A 27226-nucleotide genomic window follows, 5' to 3' on the forward strand; every position below is an offset into this window, starting at 1 on the left:
AAAAGATATTGGTTAACCTTTCCAATTGACCAAAAGAAAGAACTGTTGAGGGGAAAAAAAGGAAGAAAAAGCACTGAGGACGACGATACTATCACAGAAAACAGCATGTATAATGATTATAAAACAAATACTGCTCACTTAATACAACAGTGTACACAGGTGAGAGACTAAGATAGGACCCTCTGCATTTGGTTGGGGTTGAAAATACAGCCTTAGGGTTCTCAGCTCACTCATCACATAATACTCAAATGAGAAAACAAAATCATTAAGTAAGATTCAAGAACACACTACTCAGGCTCTCCTGAGCTCTCTATCATCTCTGGAACGTCAAATGTTGGGAAGGATTCTGCTAAGTTTATTTACTACAATTGTTCATTCTTCAGTTAAGTCATCCATATTCTTAAACCACGTATGCTGTCCTTGAGTTCAAGGTTACTGCCCTACACCTTGAGGCACAGAACCACTTCCGGTTTTCTGGTGGTTAACTGCAGATAAGAGTCTCATAGACTTTGTTCCCCGGGCTGGTTTTGAACCATGATCCTCAGATCTCAGCTTCCTGAGTAGCTGGGATTATAGGTGTGAGCCACCATGCCTGGCTAGGAACATATCTTTTCTAATTGTCGAACACTGTATAAACAAAATTTTCTTGTTGTCTAATTAAGATCATCAATTAGTTTTTTCTCTAACACTGTGAGATTCTCCCACCTCCAAGAGATCCTTATATGTTTGGTTGTGTTCTGTAAGCCCTAGAAATCTATAAATAACTATCACACAGGTTCATTGTCCTAGAAGGGAAGACACAGAAAAAGTACATGTGGCTTCACTTTGATTCTTCCTGCCCTTTTTTAGATGTTTCTTCCTGCCTATTTTAGATGTTTCCCAACATTGAAAGAAAATATACATAACCATATAAAAATGTACAGTATCACTTAGGGAAACATTATTTATCACAAAGATAATTATGTGAGGGTTTGAAACGCCTACAGAATATAGGAATTATAGGAAGTTTAAGATTAAAGGTAAGGTATCCACAAATAATCCCCTAATACTGATGAGAATGTCACTTTTTGTCTCTAGCCTTACATAAACCTTTGCAAATATAACTTTTCTGAAGTGGTCAAAATATTTCTGTGATAGTCTTTCTTGTAAAGCCAAAGCAAAACAATGAGTTTTTAAAGAGACATTTTGCTTGACTTTGTGTCCCTTTTAGCTTTATATTCTGAGTGAATCCATTTGAAATAGGGTTGTTGTGGGTCTGTTAACTTCCATTTATATTTCTCAGGTGGCACAGAGAGAAACTATGTGAGGTTTCAATCCCTTTGAGGGACTCTTCATACTTTGCTCGCTATCGAAGATTAAAACAAAACAACAAAAAAAAAACACTGCTCTTCTCCAAACCTGAGTCTGGAGCTACACTGATGAAAGCTATTTCTCCTCCTCAATGTGAAAATGTCTACAACACACAGAAAATAATTCTAACAATAACAACAATGTTTAAATCAAAGTCCATCCAAGAAGATGGACTAAATCCGTAGGCAAAAGGCTAGGAGTCCCTTCTACATAAAGACTTGTTTTCTACTTACTTTCTTCGCTTTCTTTTCTTCCTCTCTTGAGATCAAATTTAGACACACTTCAGTAATAAGTATGGCAGAAAACTTTAGCAAAAAGGAGATAAACCTTCCATTCTGAGCCTGAAATCTGACACTTAGACAGCATGAAGTCTGACACTTAGCATTTAGAGTACGCGGATGCATGGATAATGCCCAAGAATGGGATGGGCACACATTGAGTAGTTTTAGGCCCAACCCATTTGAAACTTCATACTTATAGTTCTCTAGGCCAAAAAATACTTTTCCACAGACTTTTTCCTGACTGGCTCTTTCCCATCAATTTGTCTCCATTCAAATAGTACCTTCTACGATGGCATGATCTCATTAATCTCAACTAGCTCCCTCAACAAGACAGCCCCACCTATAACTCTGTTCAGAGACTTTACAGCACTTCCTGTCACCTACAATTGTCTCCTATTACTTCTTTTGCTTTCCTTATTAATTGTCTGTATGACGAATGAGAATTTAAGATCTAGGAGAAGAGAGACTTCTGGCCCGTAACATTTTCCACTATACTCCCAGTATTAAAAGTAGTAACTAGAGGACCGGGAGTTTGGCCTAGTGGTAGAGTGGTTGCCTAGCATGCACGAAGACCCGGGTTCAATTCCTTGGTACCACATACTTAGAAAACGCCGGAAGTGGTGCTGAGGCTCAGGTGGTAGAGCTCTAGCCTTGAGAAAAATCCAAGGACAGTGCTCAGGCCCTGAGCTCAAGCCCAGGACTGGCAAAAAAAAAAAAAAAAAAAAAAGTAGTAACTAGAACTCCAGAGACAATTACAAAATATTTTTGTGAATGAATGTGGAGAACCGAAACTGAGGGTCAAGGAGCAGTTTCCTCCCATGATTCTGAAGCCTGTACTTTTTATACAAATGTAAAGCTTATTACAGATACTCAAGGAGATGCATGTCAAGCCTCACAATATCCCTGATGGGAATGTTTCTAAAATGTGCAATACCTGCTGCATTGCTGCTCTATCATTTTTCATGACTTCAAAATGTGTCATAAAATATTATTGGGTCAGGGACCAGGCAGACCACCAGATGGTTGAGAATGATTTATTTCCTTGATTTTAGACTCCTGAAGAAAGACAGTAGGAAGAAAGCCAGTTCTCACCTCTGTGTTTACAGAATATGAAAGATAACAGGGTCCTGAAAGTTCATCAGCACAGGTTCATTCTTAATTTAAACATCAATTCTATCCCTGATGACATGGTTATGTGACCTTGACGTTAATATTTTCAGTGAGGAGGCACTCACTGTTTCACATGATAACCTGACTCACAATTGGTCTGATTTTGATGAGCAAGGTCTTCCTTCTATTGATTCAAAATTCCTTTCCTGTAATTTCTGGCCCTCAGATCAACAACGTGTAAGTCTAGTTCCTCTTCTGAATTATGAACTTGGAGATAGCTGAAGACATCTAAAATATCTCCCTTTAGGGTTTTCAACTTCAGATGAGACATCACAAATACTTCTAACTCTTTGTAATTTATTTGTTTCTCCTCTTAGACCCTACATACATATAAACCTTGAGCTTCCTCCCTCTACAGTTGCTATAAAATATCTGATGATTAATGATTAATGATTAATATCTGATGTCAGAGCTACTTAGCTTCAAGTGCTTTGTTATAATGGCCCTCACAAGCTAACAACACAATTTCTAAAGCCTTAAAAAGAAATTTTAATATCCTTAAGTGTGGCATATTCTTGTTCTCTGAGATAATTTTTATTATTATTAATTTTTTTTTCCAGTCCTGGGCTTGGGCTCAGGACTTGGGCACTGTCCTTGGACTTTCTCAAGGCTAGCACTCCACCACTTGAGTTTCAGCACCACTTCCTGCTTTTTTCTATATATGTGGTACTGAGGAATCGAACCAGGGTATTCATGCATGCTAAGGCAAGCTCTCTACCACTAGGCCAAACTCCCGGCCCCTTTTTATTATTTTTTTATTTTTTATTTTTTGCCAGTCATGGAGACTGAACCCTGGGCCTAAGCACTGTCTTTGGGCTTTCTCGACACTAGATCCCTGCCACTTGAGCCACAGCACCACTTCCAGCTTTTTTCTATGTATGTGGTACCAAGGAATCGAATCCAAGTCTTCCTACATGGGAGGCAAGCACTCTTACCACTAGGCCAAATTCCTGGCCCTGAGATCATTTTTAACAGCCAAATGTTACTCATAACTAAAATGTGAGTAAAATAGAACTTGCCTACAGGGGAAATAAACTCTTCTTTTAAATAATGAATTATAGTTTTGAGATCCATCAATTTGCAGTATAAACTGTGTACCTTTAGAAGTGACTTTGGGAGGCTGTATAAAAATTGTTCTGAGCAATATTTCATGGGGAAAAGTATTCTCCTAATTTAATGATCTTGAGATACAAGAAACTGTCTGAAAGATTCCATTATGTTTCATTATTATAGCCACTCTCCATATGTATGTAATATGCAATGCATATTCACATTTTGTGATGTGAAGGTAACTTAAATGACAATGTACCTGAGGCAAGAATCTCAGTCCTGCAATCCAGATTGCTTCTCTCATTACAACTGAGTCCAGACCTAGACTGTACAATAAAACTTGATACAATGATGAAGATGTTCCATGTCCCATGTCTGCATGTACAAAACATAACCCACTAGTTACAAGTGACTGTCCAGTACTGAAAATGCAACTGGTAAGACTAAGGAACTGAAATGTTAATTTAATTAATTATAATCAATATAATCTCAAGGAGCCATTAGCTATTATACAGGATAGTGCAGTTCTAATTTTTAATTTGAAAACAAAATTCCATTGATAATGCTGTTGAAAATTCCCTCTAAAGATGAAGGGATAAATAAACCTGCTAAGAAGTAAATGACCATTCGGATAAATTCTCTCTGAGCACACAGCATGTAAATTTTCTGGCAAGGATGGCTGAGTAAAGATTTTTAGAAGCTGAAACGGACATAACCAATCATCAGCCAGCAGGGGGAGCAGTGGAGCAGCATGTAATATTTTCTCAAGGGAATCTGTCTTCTACAACTGTGAGGGCCCTAAGATGTGTATTCTGCCCAGAAACTCCAATCATACCTGTGAATTTTCTATTTTTTTTTGGTCTGTTGTGGGACTTGAACTCTGGGCCTGGGCGTTGTCCCTGGGCTCAAGGCTACCACCCTATCCCTTGAGCCACAGCACCAATTTCATACCATACCTATGACTTTTCAAATACCCAGTTTGCCACAATATCTACTGTTATTGTTTTCAAGACATTTCTAGGAGACAAGAGAATTTTGCTAATTATAAAATTTTGTCTTCCCCACTTTCTGTTGTGGAAATGTCATTTGTGTTCAGGTTTTTAGCTTGCTCTTTTTTCTCCACCTATAAGAGAGAAGCTTGAAAGCCTTTCAGATCTGCACAGTAAAAGAAAAATTCCCTGACATGGTGCTGATTCTTCCAAGTTATTTTAAGAAAAGTTTAGCCCATGATTGGTTAGTGACATATGGACTTACCTCTTGATAAAGGTCACTGAGATCTTCCTGGTGGGCCTGTTTGGAGCATCCTGGGAATTCCCTGAGACAGCAGGAATCTGGAGGCCAGTCCATCTCTGTCATTTCTAGCCAGTCAGTGAAATACACCACTCCACAGCACTTAAACTGCAAAAGAATTATTGGAAACACTCAAGAATTAAAAAAATATTATTCACAGGAGGTGGATTTCTTAAATTTCATGTACTAAGAGCTAAATCTTTTCTATCATCATTTCATGATATGTGGACCTTATGTATTGCTGATAGAAATGTCATAAAAGAATACCATGGATAGCCACTCCATAATTTAACAATTCTGAGTAGTAATTCCTAACACATTACAAACCAATCAGGCATGACTGAGTCTTTCTAATTACAAGGTCCTCTACTGATAATCATATAGTGCCATATTTAACAAATATACTATAGAGAACCAGCCTTGAGCACCCAGGCCTAGAGTTAAAGGCCCAGGACTGGCAAAAATGAAAAAAGAAAGAAAAGATCTATTCCATCTTAAACTGTATTTAAGACAACTGTACATTCTCTTTTGTCCAACATCATAACAGATTAACAAAAACCTGCTCTGATTAAAATTTAGAAACACTGCATAAAAACACGAGCAGTTTAAATTGAGAACAACAAACTCTTATAAACAAACTTATGCCCTTGTATATAGAAGAGGTACCGCCCATATAATCAAAAGAGAGAATTGTGGGTAGTCACCAAGAAGAGCTTTGCCAAGTGTGACTTGCTGTGCAAATTATGTATCCCAAGAGATCAATCTGTACAAGAATAACATGGAATCACACCACACACTACCATTTTAGAGATCAAATAAAATCTACTTTAAAGGAAGTCTACTTTAAAGAATATACTTTAAATCTCAAGGGAAACATGAGAGAAATACTAAAATATATTTTCTTTTTTAACCTGTCCAAATATCTATTTTTAAAAGAAAAAATAACATCTCAAGAGTATTATCAATCATAATTACTGAAAGCTATAAATGATACTACAATTGAAGGCTATAAACATATTCTAGCATTTCTCTTTTATGAACTTTTTCTAAAAGCCACAGATGTACTACCAACATCACAAACTAAGTCCCAAGAGTCACAAGTAGAATATAAACATTATACTTTAAGTCAAATGTTATTTGATACCACATATTATGCATGATATACATGATTCATCACTCAATACCCTTAAAACCACATGTGTGGTTAAATTACTTCTCTTCCTAAAACTCATAAATGACTTCACTTCCATGTCACTCTTTTTAAATCTTAATGACCGGTATCCTTTCTGTCTTGATGACAGAAGGCCAGCGTTTGGAACACTTTGACTTCTTCTACAGTGAAACAGCCCATTTATCTGCCTTTGTCAGGAAATGAGTTGTACCACAGAAATAGATTTCCCAAATAACTTAAACATATCATGCTCAGTGCCAATTCTTTTTGTACTTTAACACATCTCTGAAATATTTTTTCTTTTATGTAGTTATCTTCCTTCTTCAACAAAAGGTGGTGATTGTTGTATTAAAACTTTTCCTGAAACCTCTTCAGGCTCACCTTCATATTATACCAACTATCTTCTATGAATTCTTACCATTTTTCTATCTCCTTTAATATTGCATTGTAAGATAGCTCTACTCATATTAACACAGTGTCAAGCTCTAGAAAATGCCATGCAATCATCATTTGCTATATGAAAGAAAAAAATGAGGCCCTCGATGGGTGAATCAATTTTTGAAGGACATAGGCCAGTCTGTAGCAAACCATATTGATCCCAAAGCCTATATTCCAACCAAAAAAGATATTGGACAAATGTCAGTAGGTATTAAGCAAGAATCCATTAGGTCAAAGTATATGCACAGAAAAAGCAATGAATGAGGGACTGGGCAGAGCAAAACTTGACAAGGTGACTTTTGCTCTATGATGTTATTTGGAAAATGATGTTAGAGGCTAAATTGTGTCCTCTCCCTCCTGCACCCGCCATATGCAAATTCCTGTGTTGAAACTGTGGTCCTCAGTGTCTCAGATCGTAATTGTATTTGGAGATAGTCTTTATAGAAGTAATTAAATAGAAAAGGTATTAGGATGAGCCTCAATCTAATATGAGTGACTTCCTTATAAAAAGAGGATATTTAAACATGAATAAGAAAAATTTGTACTTTGCTATGGCAATTCTAGCAGACTAACATAAAAAGTGTTGAAAAACTCTTCTAGGGTGTTCAACGTCTTTATCAATCACTTTATGTAAAACTGTCTTTGCAGATGCAAAGAATGTGCCAAATGACAAGTCTAAAAGTAGCATGTTATCACTTTCAGTGCTTATCCATTGTTCATCCAATGAAAGCCTCATCAGGAAAAACAAACAAACAAACAAAAAAGCCATGAACCTCATGTTGAATTTTAACTCAGTAATCACATGATCTTCCCCTGTGAATAGCTCTGAATAGCTCCTACTCAGCACAGAGCTGAACACATTTTACTATAAATTCCCTAAGTTTTTCTGCTTTCCCTTTGGATTGTTTTTAGTATAATTGTACTGTAAACAAATGAAGTCAGGACGCATTGAAGTAAACAGGAAATCTGTGTTACAATGATCATCTCACCATTTCAACAATTATAGCATGAAGAGTGAGATTTGGCGATAATCCTGGACACAAACCTCTGCCCAGATCCACCCAGCACAAATAGCTGAGCAGAGAGCTGGCTGTTAGGAAAGATTCTCATTCAGAAAGGCTTCATGGACCAGTGCCAAGACAAATCAAAGGAAACTGAGATACTTGATCATCTGAGGATGTGACTCAAGGCACAAGGAAATCACTTGAGAGAAGAGCTTGGTTTGAAACAAAATTGATGGTTAACTTCAAATCACCAGATTTTAAACAACTAAAAACGGTTCTTCATTTGATATTGTTGAATGTAGTACAACAGAACAGTTAGGGATGAAAAAGCTGTATGTTTGTTGTTAATAACCACAGGCTGAATGAGATCAACTTTATGAATTTATTCATTTAATCAACAATCTAAGAAAGTACGGTGAGTGTCCTAATTTTATATATGAGGAAAATGAGATTTAAGGGAGTTAAGTAAAATTATAGAAGCTCTCAGACCAGTAAGCAGTCAAGCATGGATTTAAACTCAGATCTTACTGACTAGAAAGGTTATGAGACTGATGGCTCGTACTGGTAATCTGTCTACTCAAGAGGCTGAGGATCAAGATTATTTGAGGCCAGCCCAAAAGACAAATTAGTTATCTTTAATTAACTAGAAAAGAGTTGCAAGCTCGTAGGTGTGGTTTGTATAGTAGAGAGTCAGCCTTGACTCTGAAGGGAAATGAGAGCCTGAGTTTAAGCCTTAGTACTAGTATCAAAAAGAGAAAAAAAGAAGGGGAAGGAAGAAAGAAGGGGAAGGAGGAGGGGGAGGGGGAAGAGAAAGGGAAGGGGAGAGGTGGGTGGAAGGAAGAAAGAAGGGGAAGGGGGAGGGGGGAGAGAAAGGGAAGGGGAGAGGTGGGTGGAAGGAAGAAAGAAGGAAGGGAGAAAGAGAGAGGAAAGAAGGAAAGAAAAGAGAATAAGAAAGAGAGAAGGAAAGAGAGAGAGAGAAAGAAAGAAAAGAATGAAAGAAAGAAAGAAAGAAAGAAAGGAAGGAAGGAAGGAAGGAAGGAAGGAAGGAAGGAAGGAAGAAAGGAAGGAAGGAGGGAGAGAGGATGGGAGGGAGGGAGGAAGGAAGGAAGGAAGGAAAATTAGTGTTTGTGGCCTTAGTGACATACATATTGACTCCAAATTCCAAAATGAGAACAGTCTTTCAAAAATTAATCCTTAGCCCAGGGCAGTGGCTCACACCTGTAATCCTAGCTACTCAGGAGGCTGAGATCTGAGGATTTAAAGCCAGCCCAGGAATAAAAAGACCTGAGACTCTTATCTTCAATTAACCTCTAGAAAATGGAAAGTAGGGCTTAGCTCAAGGGTAGGGAAGCCTTGAGCTGAAGAGCTCAGGGACTGTGGCCAGGCCGAGTTCAAGCCCCATAACATCCTGCCCCCCCACACAAAAAATAATAATGCTTAACCTATAAATATCCTTCAGAATTATAAGAAAAATTCTAAAGCATGAATATTTATCAAATAATGCTTATGCAAAACAAACTATATTACATTAGTAAAAGGACTTCTAAATAAATGTGTGTAGCTAGGTGAAATGAAGAGGAAGCGGTAGGAAGACAGGGGGAGAAAGGCAAGCCCTGTAGTGATTTAAGGATTCCTCACCTAAAAAGTTTGTGACAGTGCTAATGAAATCATAGGCTATTGTTTGCAACACATGAGGAATTACTCAAAGTACAGTTGAAAATCTCCACCTGAGACACACAGATAGCACTTACCTCTCTCTGAAAAAAATTCCAAGCATGAGTAAGCCAGCGATATCTAGGTAAACCGTAATTCGTCATTCTGGCTTTCAGAGTAACCATATCTGACCACTGTACTGGAACCTAGAAATAAAAAAGTAACATATCAATATGTAAATGTGCACTCAGACACATTTTAAATATGCTCCATATTTAAAATGCACTGCTGATCACAAATAGTGGTTAGTGATGCACTATAATTGGCAGATACTGCTGTAAATTTATAATTGGTTGGCATCCAAATGACATAAGATCAAAACCCAGAAAAAAAGAAGGGAGAAGTAAGTAAAAGATTGGATAATTTTGAAATCTTATTATGAAAAGTTGATGCACATGAAAATTCTTTAATTTTTTCCTTTGATAAGATGATGATGATGATGATGATGATGATGATGATGAAAACAATGACAAGACCAGTACTACAACAAGTAGTACTATGACTACACTTGAAAATAAATAACACAAAGGAAATACCCAAACACTTGGGTAAAGAATTTTGTCCCGCAAATAATGATTTAATTGGGAATACTCTGTGTTTTATATGGCTTCAACACAGTTTAGGGAACTAAATATGGTAAGCTCAAGTTACTCATTCTAAACTATTATTGTCTCACATCCTTTGGGACATAACTTAAAACAAAATACATTCTCAGGCAATGTATCATCTGAAACAATTCATATTATTGATAGGTTTTTATCTAGAGAAGACACAACAGGCAAGAGGTGAACATTGCAACCAAAATCACAAGGAAACAGACTGATGTCAAGTCTCGTGATTTAGGTACTAGAAAAACATTTAAAATCTGACTTTCCAAGATAAATATAGGTTGTTTCTTTACTCTGACCGCAATCAATCTGAGACCAAATGTGGCAAGAAAACACAAGAGACCATTGAGATTCTGACCCAACTACTGGGCTCTGGCCCATAAAGCAACACAGTGATTGGATCCTTGCATGGAATAGCCAAAAAGCACAAAGCCCATTCTATGTCAAAACTGGTGTGTGTGCAAAGTTTGGCAGATAATAAACTTTAATGGCACTTTTCATTCTCACTGTTATTAGTGCTGAAGCAATAAAAATTAAAGCAACTTAAAAAAAACAAAAAGACTGCTTTCCACTTCTTACTTTTAAACAGCCCTTGCTTTATCCTGGTGATGTAATAGGAAAGATTTGCACAAGCAAAACAGTGACCTTGGCTCAAGTGAAATGACAGTAGGCCTACCGAGTACCTCTGGACTCAGAAGCCACTGATGACTGTGCCTTACTGAAATAAAGTATCTAAACAACTATAACTTCCTTCCAGTTCCTGGTTTCTTAGAATTATATTCAAACCACATTTCCTTTCAAATGTTGTGAATTTATTCATTTTAAACCAGCCACCAGCAAGGAGACTTGCCATCTATCCACAGGATGTATCAATCCATTTTTTAAATCTGCAAGAAATAAACTCATTGGTGAGGGGGGGGGAGGAGGGATTTCTTAGTTACTAAACAGAACAAAAAAAAGCTGATGTACCAAGATCAAGAATTGGATCTACTAGTTTGTTGCTTATATTTCATGAGTGTAAATTTATTCTTTGAAATCAGAGAAACTAAGCAGAGACAATCTCTTTACTACTAAAACACAAAAATCAAATCCACAGCTACTTTTTTACTTGCCTAAATATACAAAGTTTCTAGAGGTGGAATGAAAATGTGAATCTCAGAGACAGCAAAAGAATTCTTGTGTTAACAGGAAATTTTGCTTTGAAGAAATTTATATGAAGCTAATTAGAAATCGTAATGACTTCAACTCTTCTCAAATTCTTTCATCTTCCTCATACATTGGCAGCAGGAATGTCTTCACAGAGCTACTCTGAATGACATAGGCAAAGCATCTGGAATGTGTAAACTGCAGTGTATCTATCAGTCTGTAGTAGCCACATATTTGTCAAAACAGTCTCATCACACAACAGATTTCCCATAGAATCTTTATGTCAGAAATGATGTCAGTTTGTATTACAAAAAAGCTAATATCTCTCTTGTCTCTGAAGCAAATAAACTAATCACCTTCTTTCTCTTCTTAAGAGGTCCTGAACTTTCAAATGGTTTAAAACTCACTGGGGAGGACCAGGTTCAGTGATTCATGCTTATAATCTTAGCTCAGGAAACAGGGATGTGGAGATAAGCATTTCAAAGACAACCCGGGGAAATCATTAGCAATACCCTCACCTCAGCCAACAAACTTGGTGTGGTGGTTCACACTGGTCATTCCCACTAAGTGTCAGGCACAGGTAGGAGGGTTATAATCTGAGGTCTACTCTGGGAAAAGATGTGATACCCTACCCCCCCTACTCGCCCCCCACAAAAAGCACTAGGAATAACTGAAAGGCCCAGGGGCATGGGTCAGGGAGTAGAATGTTTGACCAGGAAGTGAGAACTCTCAACCCTGGTGCCACAGAAAAGCAAACAAAACAAAACAACAACAAAAAACTCACTGGGACATTTATCATAAACACAGACACCCACCAGTCTTTACCCTCTCCCACTCTTCCATTCTGATTCAGCAAATCTGGGCAGGAATCCAGGAACACACATTGTTAAGAATACAATTTTAATGAGTTTCATTATTCTGTTTTCATACATGCATATAATTTGAAGACTGATAGAGGGAATGAATATGGTAAGCATACATTATATGCTTGTATGGAAATATCACATTGAAACCTTTCTGCAAAAGTAATAGATACTTGTTTTTTAAGTATACTTTAAAAATTACTTGCAGGAGTTCTACCACAGATGGCCCAAAGACTGTTATAATGCACCATTTTGTTGAAACAGAATTACTCTACCAGGTCTCTGGTTCCCTTTATCATCAGTCCCAGACGTGAAAAGGCACTCCACATTTGAGAATCAATGCTCTGGTTTGAACCACTGATGTGAGAAACTAAGTAAATAACATCTAATGTGAACAAGTGTGAGGTAAGATCCTAAGACTGAAACTCCTCTCTTCCATTGTACCGTAGCTATCAAAGTTGCTACCATAGATTTTTGACTGAAAGAAAAGAGAAAAGTTGCTGCATGTAGAGTTGTTCTCACAAGTCTCAAACTGTGAGGGCATATGGAGTGCAGCAAACACACAGCAACCCTTTCTAACGCATTTGTAAAAATGGAATACGGTTCTTTGAATCACATACAGGTGATGTTAGTCTCCTAATCACAAGCATCTTCACTGGTCATTTTGTCAGACTCTCCCAAACAAATCATGCTACAGTTGCAAATCTTTCCAATGCTTAATGAAGAGTTCATTTTAAATGTTCTCTATGGAATTAAAGACACTTACGATAGTATGCCAAATAAAACACTATCTATACTTTATGATTTGCAAGTGTGTATTCAATGCAGAAAAGAGAATAATACTTTTTTCAAAGTAGAAGGCTACTCAAGATGGTTATGGAACACGAATGTTAAAATTCACATTGTTAATTAACAAATTAACAATTACAATCCTTAAAGTATTGTATTTAAATGGTCATGCTAGATATTGTTTTGGGGTTATGATTTTATGCCACTTTGAACTCACCATAAGCTCCTGTTCATATGTCCAAACACCACAAGCCAGCTCTACACAGAAAATTACAAGTAAACTTCCGAAGTACTGTAGAAAAATAAAAAATATGCCATTATTATATATTATTATATAATCAAATTAAATATGGTCCTCAGAGACAATTGAATAATTTTCAGCACTGTCTTTCAGGCCAATTTTCAAGTGACAGAAAAGAAGATGTTTAACAAAGTTAGAAACAGCTACAGTCCTGACCTATATGCAGTATGCTTAAGTAACCTTATTAGGTCCCATAGTAGCAGGAGGAATTCCCTTGGACAGTGATCTAGAAAGGCCTGTAGAAAGGAAATTATTAGGCTGTGGCAGTGATAGAACAAGCAATCCAGGAAAAGAAAGTTTGAAACCCAAGGGCATCTTAACAAGTGAGAAACGTACTTCAAATTCAGTTGTGACTGGAGTGTTGAGGGGTGAGATGAGTAGAATAGGTGCAAATAAATGTGGAAGGACACCAAGAGTCATACTACTGTAGGCCAAGGAAAGGACATTGCCTGTTGTTCTTCATGTCACGGAAAGCCATTAGCAGTAGACATGATGTGATATTACACAAACAAGTCTGGCTCTTTTGTGCAAAGCAAGAGAAAAAGCAAGAGTATGGTGAAGGTGGTTTTCATGAAAGCTTCTTAACTTGAATGGTAGCAGAAAAGGGGAAAATGCAGATGATATAAGGATATGGGCCATCAGACCTTACATTCTGAGTTTGTTTATTCATAATTGCCCCCTAAAAAGAGTAATGAAAGTACTAAAAATTGAACTACCACTATAAAATTTCCATGACATAGTCTTTATTTACAAATACAAGTCCATCAGTACTAATAGTTTAAATCTCCTTCCTCCATACTTTTATTCATTAGAGAAATAAAGAATTCATAACTACATCATTTCTGAGACTGAGATTGAAAATAATAATGGGTTCAAAAGAAAAAGAAAAAGTAGCATTTGGTTAAGAGGATCCTCTTTTAAAAGTTATTTTTTTCAATATTTTTAGAACTTATGGTCAGGTAATTTCCAGGCATTTGTAGCACTTTATTAAAAATTTCATTTGTGAAATGCTGATTAGAAGTACTCCAAGCCACTAAAACACTCTTAAATCCTCTTTGATATTTTAAGAGATTTTAGACATGAAAAATACTATCTTCATTTCAATTACGAAGAAACCAAATGCTCTATAGTTATGTTCCTGATCAATTTTCTTAACTTTGATAAGAAAAGATCTTAGGATATATTTAATAGACTCTGAAGAAAAATTACACTGTGAGATGTCTTTACTCTCTCAGATCTGTAACCTAAATTCTTTTCAAAACTGATGTCTGCTTAACGGAAAAAAAAGTAAGATCTCTCTAAGGATAAAACATAGTCATGGGTAATAATTATGTATACTAAATGAGGATAGGAAATACCCTGACTTTGCCTTGGGGATAATAAGCATGTGGATTTCTGGACTGATTTTATATCCTTTGAAATTCCACTTTAGTCATCACTCTTATTTCCTGCCCGTTGGAATCACTGGTGTGTTGTGAATGCCCTGACTACACTAAAGGAAAACTCCCAGCACACACCCGAGGGGAATTAGCCAGATTCAAGGAATAAGTGTAATACTTAACTAATGGCTAGCCCTGTGGATCCAAACAACAGACCTATAGTAGGTACACTGTCACCTTTAACTTCTCAAAAGAAGTGTCATATTACAATGAGATCCCAATACAGCATCTTAATCATCAACACGAATATGTGTAAAAGTAAAACATATATATTCAAAATAATTCTAAACTCAGAAATAGAGATTATCAACCATAGCAGGAAGACAATGAATTGCCTATTAACTCTGAGAAATTCCAAAATAATCATATCCCTAATGTTTCTATGGTTTAATTTGGTGCAAGTTCTCTCATTCAAAATAACAGTTCTGTCATTACCTCACAAACACTTAAGCACACTGATTTGCTTGAATTTGAAACTACAAGTTTAGTTTTGTAAACTATAACTTCATTAAAATAAAATTAATTTACTAATGATGCTATAGCTTCATTCAATCGGCAGTTCAAATGTCAGCTCAAAGATAACTGACTTTTTTATTCACTTGGCCTGAAATCTGCTTTTTGTTATTGAGTTAGCCTGAAATATCCAATCTTCCATCTCCAGGAACACTTTTTTTTTTTTTTTTTGCCAGTCCTGGGCTTGAACTCAGGGCCTGAGCACTGTCTTTGGGCTTATTCCTCAAGGATGGCGCTCTACCACTTGAGCAACAGCACCACTTCTGGCTTTTCTATGTATGTGGTACCTAGGAATGGAACTCCGGTCTTCATGCATGCTAGGCAAGCACTCTACCACTAGGCCAAACTCCCAGCCCTCCAGGAACACTTTTAAGTATCAAATCCACCCTTAATACCATGAATTAGATATTCACTTCTAAATTTTCCTTTTTAGGGAGAGTCACTAATGTGGTCATCTCTTATACTGTTCACTACATACAGAATCACCAGTCACAGTTTAAGGATTATATTTGAAGCATCTCAAACCATAATCTTGATAGGCTTCAACAAAATGAAACTAGGAAAGAAAACAACAGCTCTATGGAACTTTGCTATTGTGTAAAGTGGGTAGTTCTGCCACATTTCAATACTCAGCTATCCTAAGCTTTTGTTTGGGAACACGAGTGCATAGCCTCTATACAGTGGTAGCAGTCAGCAGGTCTTACTTTCCCAGTGCAATGAGGTTTGATGAGGTAGCCTGGCCTGGTCTAGTTTGTCTCTTTTGGTATATGACCCCTCTAGAGTTGAGGAAAGAGCTCTAAATTCATAGTTAAGTTTAAAATCAGCTCTAAAATGAACTGCATGATTTTTTTTTCAAAAATCAATTAACTGCCCTGGAACCCATTTGCTCATTGGCGTAATGATGATTTCAAAAGCTTTCTCAAAAATTACATGAGATAAAGCTCTTAATGTACTATGTTATTTCTCTTTTTTTTTTGTCCTTTGGTTGGTTAATCTCATATTGTTACTGTATCTGACTTTGTTACCTGGTTTATTGTATATATGTTTATTTGAAGCAGGAAAGGGAAGGGAGAAAAAACAAGATGATTGGGAGGAGTGGAGGAGGGAAATGGGGACAAAACCATGAGAAGAGGTATCAATGTGTAAGAAGTAATGTAACTATAACCCCTTTATACATTACCCTGACAATAAAAAATAAAACAAAAAACTGAGAAAGCTTTCTCTTCAATTTTCAGAGTTGATTTGTTAGTTGTGAAAGTTCTTCGGAAAACAAAATGTATGTTCTCTTGTACTAGTTAGGAAACACAACCCAGTATTGATTTTCTTCTCATCTTTTATAAAGCCTTCATTTCCTGCAGTGTGCCACTTTTTCTTCCAGGATATCACTTGTTCAGGACCACTTTTCTCTTTCCCTCAGAGAATCAGGCTTTCCTCATCTGCTGTATTTCAGCCCTCAGTGCCTTTGACTTTAAACCACATGGCTGCCTTTTCCACGAGTCATAGTCCTCGCTCCACTGGCTCTTGCTGGCAAGGTCTTGCTCTTAAGCCATCATTTTACTTTCAAGGCCTGTCACATAGCAGATATTCAATAAATGTCAGTGGAAATAATGATCAGTTTACCAAACTGAAAAGGCCAATTTCAACATTTCCTTGGGTTTCACTGCCTAATTTGAACCTTGAGTTACTTGTTAATGTTTGACTCCTCTTAATTTCTGCTTACGCATTTCTATTTCAAATCATGCCTCTCTGTTTTATGTGTCTGCTTTTGTAGGCTGTCATCTCATAATCCAACGTGCCTTGAAACATTTGAGAGAATTTACACAGTTAAAGAAAAGGAGCAATATGTACAAGCTTTCCAGCTTCCCAGAACCTCACCACTAAGCATTTTAAACAAACGAAGAATGAGAAAATGTCTGTTTATACAAGGAAATTAGAATGTAATTATTTGCATTACCATTTTATTTGGTGTTCAAAATTTGTTCCAAACAAGGTTCCTTAAAATAGGTAAGATCCTCTACTATGACTATACTATAGTTTGTGTTCTATATAGCAGTTTAATATACATATATATAGCATAAGAAAATTTGAAAATAGTACACAGCCTTATAATGATGCAATTAATTATAGATTCTTCATTAGATCTCTCAAGCTGAGAATAAATGCCTTCAAAAACTAGGTGTCCTATTGGGTTAGGGAATTTAAAAATTAACTAAAAAATGTATATCAAGTCACTTTGATGACTTTTTTAAGAAAGCTATATGAATTGAATAATATGGATCTTGACATAAAATAGATTACATCTGTCTTCACATTCTGGCTACTTTACCTACTAGGCAGATGATCCTGGGGAAACTGAAACCCTTAATCTTCGTATTTTATAATGAGACTATCAAAGCTATTTTGTACTATTGGGCTTAGCATTGAATAAGACGTAAAGTCATGGTATTTTAGCCACTCTATCACTGGTAGCCATTAATAATCATAGTATAAAATGTCACAATATAGATTTCGCCAAGATGATTACCTTTTAAATATCTCACATACTTCCTTGCATATAACCATTTAAGTTACATTTTTGAGCAGATGCAATTATATGCTTACAGAACAAAAAATCCAAAATTCTTCATCCTCCTGAGACCACCTCAGTGTCACCCTCACAAAAGAGCAGTTAATTCCAAACAACATTTGGTAAAATCTCTGCCTAGTGAGAATACAGCTGGTAGTTATCAAAATATCTATTAGAAAACTAAAGAAGAAAGGATATGTGAGGGTAAGGAAGCTAATTTCCTTTAAAAAAAAAAAAGATTGAAATCACTGTGCTTGTTATTTCAAACTAACTAGTATTGGCCACCAAATCTTAAGCACAGTTGTGGTGACTAGTTTTTATTCACTTCATGTGTCTGAAAAGAGAAGGAAGACCCTGGCACCCCTTTAAGTCCTTGGTGACTTATGTAAATATATCGGCACAACAGAGTGACAGCTAACATTTAACAGAAATCTGTAGTCACCAAAATTGATACATGAGGATTTATAAAGCATTTTCAGACATGTAAGCTTTAAATTACCTTCTATGTGCATCTTTTTTTCAGGAAACTACTGGAAAATGAGATAATAAACAGAAAGACAGTGATGTGAAATCCAGGAAAAACTATTAAGAACAAAGAGAGACAAGGGAAATGCCAGAATGATAAAAGAACATCCCATAATGGCTACAGTTTAAACAGCCCTAAATTGTAGCAAGTCTAGAATGAGAGAGAGATGAAAAAAACAAAATCAATAATATTCCAAATATATTTTTAAAAATTATACCAGGGACTGTATCAAGAAACACAAAGGACTTTTTTTCTTAATTTGTTTTGATGATTCTGTGTTCTTTTCCTTATATATGGTGATTTCATGTGCTCATCTGTGGATAGGTGAAGAGAGGGCACAGAATCAGAGGAAAAAGGTGAAAAAATCCACCAGTGGAGCATCCCAATGGCACTGAACATTGATAAAAAAAAAAAAAAGGAACTATGCCACTTGTGGGTGGAGAGAGAATGGGGGTGGGGGGAGACAGATGGGCACTGTGTGAAAGGAAATGTACTTATTACCTGACAAATGTAAAGGTAACACCACTATATGTCACCTCTAAAATAATAAAGTATTTTTTAAAGCCAAACAAAATCATTGATTCCAAGAAAAACAACATATTCTTCCAGAAAGAACACTTAGGCCTAGAATTTTATCTGGCCACACTATGAACAAATTTTTGAAATAGTCTTCATTATATAAATACTGATCTAAACAAAATGATGATTTTTCTCAGTGGAGGTGAAATAAGAAATATCAGGTCGGGGGAGAGAGGAAAGAAAGGCATGTCTTCAGCTTTCACAGAAGTCAACAGAGGGTGATTCAACTAAAACTGAAAGAATGAGAAGAGTTACATAAATATGTAAAGAGACATGGAAATAAATTACAAAGGAATCTACTCAGACAAAACTGATAGCAGTTGCCTTTGAGAATAGTAAATGACAGGGTGAAGGACTGCTGTATTTCATAATAAAGCATTTAGCACTAAATTAACTCTTCAATTACATGCAGGAAGCATTCTCATAGGAGCACAAACAAGAATGAAAGCAACCCATAGCTCCCCTTCACCCTTGAGACCAATGAGCAAAGATTAACTAAAGGTTTTTAAATACCTTTTACACAGAAAAGGTAATTTTACAGGCCGAAAATCAAACACAATTCAACTAAACCTCAGGATTACTGACTTAAAGTTGGTTAGTTGCAATTGAAAACTTTGTAAATTATCTGGTGTTATATTCTTTTTGCTAAATATACTTTCATTAACTCAAAGTAAGACCTAGCGCTATAACAAAACACACAAAAAATGTCTATTTAAATGTGATTTATAGATTTGACCCTAACTGGAAATTTGGGTCTCTCCTGCCATATTATTTCTTAAAGTCATATATACATTCTACTTAAGTATGAATAACCTGGATTATTTTCCAACTCATTGCAGTCATTTCAGTTAATTTCCATCCCATTTTAAGAGCATAGAATTCTTCGTTAATGGCAATTTGCTCTGTGAGTGAAGCTTAGATTTATTTCCTGAGATGACATTTTCATGTAAGTGTATAATCAAGAGTGTATGTGTATATAAAATGAATGAATCAGTGTATATTCAATATACTATATTTATGTGTATATGTTTATGCAACAATGCATACACAGATGTATGTAAACATGTACATGCATATGTGAGTCACTTATTCTGTAAGAGACTCATCTATATTATTTATCCTCTCCCTAACTATGAAGGTATAATTATTACCCTTCCTTACAAAAAGAGAAAATGGAGGTAGGCACAACTAACATGATTGAGAGGCAATAGATTACTAAGTATTTGTAGCACCAGCTCTAGAGATGCAGATTTAAGTTCTACCATTTAGTTAGAAAAATCACTTAACCTCTTTGTGTCTCCATGGCCTCATGCTGAAAACAGAAATAACATAGTGCCAACCTCATACTATGGTGGGAAGAATTTGATGACTCCGTATATGAAAATAGTGGCTAGCACATAGCACAGGTTACACTTGAAATATTGTTAGTAGTTTGGGTACTGGTAAACAATACTTCATAATCCATTATCCTCAGATACTCAATTTTTAGTACACATGCGCATAAAAACATGTCTGTACCTGAGTGTGCAAAACTCTTCTAGGCTTTACAATAGGGAAGAATGTCCTAAATGATCCTCTGGGCCCATGATTGCCATATTCTATCTAGAGAATTATGAAAAACAACAACAAAAAAAAAACAGGCCAGCAGTTTGGCCTGGTGGTAAAGCGCTCATCTAGCATACATGAAGCCCTGTGTTCAATTCCTCAGTAACACATACATTCACAAAAGCTGGAAGTGGTACTGTGGCTCAAGGGTAGAGTGCTAGCCTTGAGCAAAAGTATTCAAGGACAGTGCCCAAACCCTGAGTTCAAGCCCCATGACTGGAAAAAAAAAAAAGAAAACAATAACACGACATCAGAATTCTGAAGATGTTGCTATCCTTTCTGTTCTCTCACCACCCATTGTGGCTGATGAAATGAGTAAGTAATGCTTTTAGTTACGACGCCAAAATCCTGGACTAACCTTATCACACAAAAATTCCATCTTCTTTAGATTACATTACCAAATTAGTTTCTTTTCAACAGTAACATTAATTTTTTCTTACTTGAATTAAACATAGTTTATAATAACAATATAGAAACTAGGTGAAGAATGAGCCCTTGGCAGTTCATTAAACTGAATATGGATAACAACACTAATAAACACAACTTCTCTCTTTCTATATCTATACATGCTGACAGGGAACAACCGATCTTAACAAACTTTTTAAGTAAGTAATAATTGCTTTTACTACAATATTAATTTTCCTATATGAGGAAACCTGGGGTTTTTTTCTATTTTTATTTCTAACTTTGGTCAATCTGCTAAAAACAAACAAGCAATCTTTCCTAACAATGCTAATCAATTTAATGAGGGTATAGTCCTTGTTCAGCAATAGAAAAGCATAGGAAAACATTAATGACAAATGGCAGTCCAAGGAAATACATTCTACCTTTAAAAAACACTGTTCCATTCCATTTCATTAGCAGAGACCTCCAGGATACATAATCTAAACTGATCAAAGAAACCCTGTTTCAAGTCATCACCAATAGACAAGGCAGTTGTTTTTCTGCACATCTGTTTTTCTAAATAAATGCCAACTGAAATAGGACTTTTACAAGCAGATAGAATTGTAGTGCTTTCCTTGAGTATGTACCTGTGTATATTTTGCAATCAAGACAATAATTAACTAAATATCATAGAACCTTGGCAGTAATGATAGGTTTCACTGACAGAAAAGTAAAAAACTAATACACACCATAAAAGTTATTTTGCCCTACTACCCTTCTAGTTTATAACTAAAAACTCAAGGGTTTGTTTTGTTTTGTTTTGTTTTCCACAAATGACATTCAACATAACTTAAAACCACTAAAGTCAGAATTGCTTATCTTGGGCAATTAATACAATCTGTGCTTGCACCTCCTGTCCACATAAAAACTATTTCAAATGTAATAGACCAGACATTTTAATATTTTTAAAACACAGATCCTTTTTGACTTCTTTTATATGTTATATAACCAACACTTTTAATAAACAAAATGTTTGATTAAAGGTCTATGCTTACTGAATGATAAATGATAAAATCCAGTCTCCAACCTGCCAAATGCTAAACTCTGCAAGCTTTCAGTGCTAAGTATCTTTATGGCAGTTGTTTATTTTTCCTTTCTCAGTGATTGGAGGTTTAAAAATATTATATTACTTATAGTTAGTAAATAAGGGAATTGCAGTGCCAAATATTTGTACAAGATAATGGAACAGCCACCCATCTGTTAAGAATGTACAGAGACTAAAATACTAACAAGCATAGTTGCTGATTAAAATGCATATACACACATAGCCCCTGTTTAACCGGTTCTCCAAATAGTGTTACAGGCTTAGTACTATATGCAGGCCCATCATTCACCAGCTCTAATGTCTTTACAAAGTTTCCAAAGAAAATGCAGCACTCAATATCTTAATATCCTTTCAGTAATCATAAGTAGCACAAGATGTGTCTAATTTATGAAAAAATAGATCTACAGGATAGTTTTTGAAGACATAGTCTGATTTAAGCTTAGGTAAGTTTGAATCTGATGTGGTCCTTTGTTCATGTTTAATACTCGAATAAACATAGAAGACTTTCTAGAAATGTGTCTTAACCGTTTCAACCACTAGACAGAGAAACGCACTTTGCCAGGACCCAGGGGCTTGGCTGAGTGCTTCACGTTCCTGGGGTCAGTGACCTCTATCATGAGAGGTAATGCATTAAGGGCAAGGCAATAAAACAGCTGAGCATGCAAGAGAGGTCACCCTGTACAGGGCTTCTGTTGCCTTGTAAGCTAAGTCAGTTAAGTCTGCAGGCTGAGCCCAATCTCTAAAGATTTACAGGCTGTTACTGGTTTCTGAAGAGGCTATCACTACAGATTATGAGGCCATTCCTCAGAGTGTGAGACAGAGGTCTCCATGATCAGAACCTGTACATGAAAATGCAGCTAAGTAGCAGTCTCAGAAATAATGGCAGACTCACTTCTGACTCAGACAACGTATTTCACACCATCCAAACTCAAGTCTAAGCTCTTCCTGGGATGCATTATGACAGGCATTATTGTGACAACACTTTCTAGAGACAACAGAGTAGGAAAGCAGTATTTTAAAATGTGATTTTTGATGAGGCCCAAAAGGAAATTCATACTTTAATGTTTGCAAATAACTTCTACACCTAGCCAGCATTCTGTGGATATATCTTCTGAATCTCATTCTTCTCGTCCTGTTACTTATATCTCCATAAAAGAAATGCGCTTTAACTTCTTTTTATATATTCTCCATGAATGAAATCTTATTAATGATAATTAAAGTAAATGTTTCTATTAATTCTGCAAATTTGCACGTATTTATCTACTGCAAATGGAATGCTTGTGATTTTTATATAAGTCAGTTCAATTAAATATACTTTCTTCCAGACATTAAAAAAAGGAATTTTTCTTAAAAAAGAATTTATTGCTACAGAGAAAAAAGCAGCTTAAGAATAGCCTCTGGGCTTGTTCCAACAAGATTCCCTTTTCTGTTCAATGTATAAAGAAAAAAAAACAATGTGTGAATAATGAACAAGTCATTATATCATCTAACTGTCAAAACATACTACATCTGATGAACAGATAGAACAGTGTGAACTGAATGACATGAATTACAAAACAATTTTAAAAGAAATGAGGAAGCTGAGGAATTGGCTGAAATGGAAGAATAAGGCCCTGAGTTCAGTCCTCAGATCTGCAAAAAAAAAAATCTTAAAATTTACGTCACTGCATAAAAATCATCTTATTACATTTACCTTATTCTTTAGTCATCAGCTGCAGTAGATATTGTACATAAATTAAAATTTAAACAAGATTTTTCCATACAGTCTCTCTGGAAGTTACTTTTCTCACTGACTTAAATGATATATTCTCTCTCATTGTTTGCTCTCACATGTGTTTGTTCTCATTTTAACTTACCTACATTTAGAGGTAGTGCCCACCAAATCTCCTAGACAGCTATTTGGTTTCTCAATGAAAGTCTACCATTTCATGTTTGCCAAAGAAATCCAGTAAAGAGACAATAAGAATGCAATTCAGCACTGCACAGGGGCAAATTCGCCTCCCAAGAACACTGGCTAGATGAATGACCATCATTTACAGGTAGAAAGATTTGGTCAACAGCATATGCTAACACAACAGCATTCCTTTTTCACAAACGAACGTCAGTCACCAAATCAATGCATATAGGCTAATTTTTAATCATACCCCAAAAATATCCAAAAAATCATAAACAGAAAGGGACAAAATGCACAGATAAATATTAAGGTCAGAAATACAAAAACTGGAGCTATTCATATGTCAAATCTGAAGTAAGAAAAAAGACCCAGTGAACATTCCAAATTCTGTCATAAAAACAAGGAAAGAGGTGATGCTGTTCAAAAAGAAATGTACTAAATATCTGATTTACATAACTGTAACCCCTCTGTGCATCACCTTTACAATGAAAATTGAAAACTGAAAAAAAAAGCCCACTAAGGCTGTGAGTCTCATAAGATTGTCCATTAACTTGTTAAAAATATGGGTTTATACACTTTGCAAGGACAAATTACAAAGAATCACACCAGCATCACTTAAACAGAATGGTCATGGGATTCAGTCATAGGTTGTTAAGCTTTAAAAATCTATAGTGTGCTACTAAGAGGGTAGTTGCCCTTCAATTTCCTCTCACTCTGAATATGAATTCTTTCATTCTGAACTGGAAACACATAATGGTTCTCCATCGCTCAAGCAATAGCATCAGACTTACTCAAAAACAAAACACCACAACAGAACTAATATTATCTTATTCTAAGTGTATGCCTGCTTATACCCAGCCACACTGATCTCCATGACTGTCTAAATTCACATAACCTTCACTCCTCCATATTTGCATACATTCTTTTTGTCTTTAAGTCCACACCACAAAGTTTCATTTTCAATATTCAGTTCTCCTGTGAAAAATTTTCTGGAAGTGTTTATTACCCTTGATTCTGAGTTTCCACAGTAAGTTATTTATAAACAACTTGTTGTTTTCTTTTTACTTTCTCCTTTCATCTTGGTCTCTCAAATGTCTATCACTGGTTGGTTATTGGAGACATGGAGGGAAGAGAAAAGGACAATGGGAAGAAAGAAAGGAGGAAGGGAAAGAGAACTGCTTGATTCTTTAACACACTAGACAGAAAGATAACTATAATTGATGTTATATAATAGATACTAAGAGATTTATTTTAAAATTTAAATGTCTACTGAATGCCTCAGAATAATATATGAAGTGTACTTAAGTCTTGCAGAAAGAATACCAGTAGCTAATTAAAAGTATTTTAACATGGGGCCAGGAGTTTGGCCTAGTGGTTGAAGTGCTTGCCTACCATGCACGAAGACCCGGGTTCTATTCCTTGGTACCACATACATAGAAAAAAGCCAGAAGTGGTGCTGAGGCTCAAGTGGTAGAGCTCTAGCCTTAAGAAAGTCCAAGGACAGTGCTGAGGCCCTGAGCTCAAGCCCAGGACTGGCAAAAAAAAAAAAAAAGTATTTTAACAGTGGTGTGTGGTGAAACATGCTTGTCTTTGAACATAGACCATATTTGAATGCTAATAAGTTATCAGCAGAGTGTTCTTGCGCATGCTCCCTTTGCTTCTTTATAAAATGAATCTAATTGCATCTAGTTGCCAAGAGTATTTTCTGAACAAATAAAGGTTTAATACCTGGCTGGATGCTGAGCTAGATTTAGAAGTGAAGTTATTAGGTTCTCAACCAAAACTATGAACAAAATAAGAAAAACATTTAACTTAAGAGTTTAACTCCAACTTAATCACTTCTGACTTGCTGTGTAATTACAGAACTTATAACTACATGATAGATATCCTTAAATAGACAATATTAATTACTATTTTAAAATATCCTGGATTTACATTATGATTTAAAATAACAGAACTGCAGAGGAGAGGAAATTTCTTCAAGGCTATTAAAATATTTACCTCATTTCCATACAGGAAATTATCCATATCTTCTCCTATCATTCAATGTGTTAAGAAAGCTTTAAAATCCTTCCACAAAAATCAGTCTTTGTATGCAAAATACTTGTTTGTCACTAGTTGGAAGAAATAATCTTTCAAACCAATCTACAGGTATTAAACATGTAAGGTACATCTAACTTTTGTGGATTGTTGCAGGTGAAGATATTTTAGCATCACTCTCTGATAAATGATTATCTCCTGATGGCAACATTCAGCTGATGTGAACTTGTAAGCTTGTCTGTTCAGTCTGTTTACATTCTTCCTGAGCAGGCACCTCTTCCTAATGCTTGCCTTAATAGCAAGGCAGAACTGCAATAACAGATGAGTTCATTTACTCTACTGCTAAAGCCTTGGGAAGTACCCATCAAAAGCTTAAAACCAATTTCCATTTAGCTTCAATTTCTCTTGTAAAGAGAGAAGGAATTTCTGCTTCTGAAATTACTTTGAAAGTCATTGCATATTTGAGTTTCTTTTACCCACTCATGTCTGGTCTATGTTCCATTATAACAAGAATAGTTAGAGGCTAGCATTGTTCAACAGGAATACAGGATGTACACTTAACATTGAATTGCAGGTAAACAACAAATAAATGTTTCTATACATGTATATGCTAAATACCAGCACAGGATACACTCATACTAAAATATGTATTGATTATATGAAATTAATTTTAATGGAATAGTCTGTAATGGGGAATCTTAAGTTTTAACAACACTATAATTCAGAAGAAGCGTCAAATTCATAATTATTCATCGAATTATTCCAAAAGATGGTCTATTAATTTGCAGAGGGACTTTATTGCTACTGTTTTGGGGAGGGAGCAGGTAGCGGGGGTTGAAGTAGGTAAGCATAGACTATTTACAAAGATTTGAAGGCTTTTTGTTATGTTTTTCTGTTTCTAAGTTATTTGGAAGTACTAGGTTTGAACTTAGAACTTTACACTTTTACTTGAGCCAGACAGATAGATAGACAGACAGATGGATAGATAGACAGACAGGGTTTAGACAGATAGTATTTAGACAGATGGGTTATAGATATAGACAGGCAGGCAGACAGACAGAGAGACCAGACAGACAGACATGGATTCTCCTGGACTTTCTGGCCAGGCTGGTCTTTATCCATGACCCTCTAAATGTCAGCCTCCTGAGTAAGCTAGGATTGTTGGCTTGAGCTGCCAACATCTGGTTAAAAATTTATTTTGGGGGGGGTCTCTGATTTCTCTGCCTCATTTGGTTTCAAATCATGATCCTCTAGGGCTCATCCTCCTGAGTAGCTAGATTATATGTATGAAACACAGACTGCTTAACACTGATAGATAACTGTGGGTTGAGACTATTTTTCAGCAAGAGAGGATTGGTGCTGCAGCTAGACAGGGAAGTGTCGACATTCTTGTCATGAGTA

At 35.9% G+C, this 27226-nt stretch overlaps 1 protein-coding gene across 2 annotated transcripts in view; it reads right to left on the reverse strand.

Moving 5' to 3' along the window:
- Positions 1-27226, reverse strand: part of Tspan12 (tetraspanin 12) — a 52063-nt gene that overhangs the window by 11124 nt on the left and 13713 nt on the right. For both annotated transcript variants that reach the window (XM_090333206.1, XM_090333207.1), the window contains 3 exons: positions 13091-13165; positions 9506-9613; positions 5106-5249 (listed from right to left, as the gene is read on the reverse strand). In XM_090333206.1, the coding sequence (XP_090189332.1) occupies positions 5106-5249; positions 9506-9613; positions 13091-13165 (327 nt within the window). The remainder of the gene's footprint in view (positions 1-5105; positions 5250-9505; positions 9614-13090; positions 13166-27226) is intronic.

This window comes from Megascapheus bottae, chromosome 5 (assembly GCF_031878675.1).
Source record: "Megascapheus bottae isolate mThoBot1 chromosome 5, mThoBot2.hap1, whole genome shotgun sequence".
NCBI classification, from domain to species: Eukaryota; Metazoa; Chordata; class Mammalia; order Rodentia; family Geomyidae; genus Megascapheus; species Megascapheus bottae.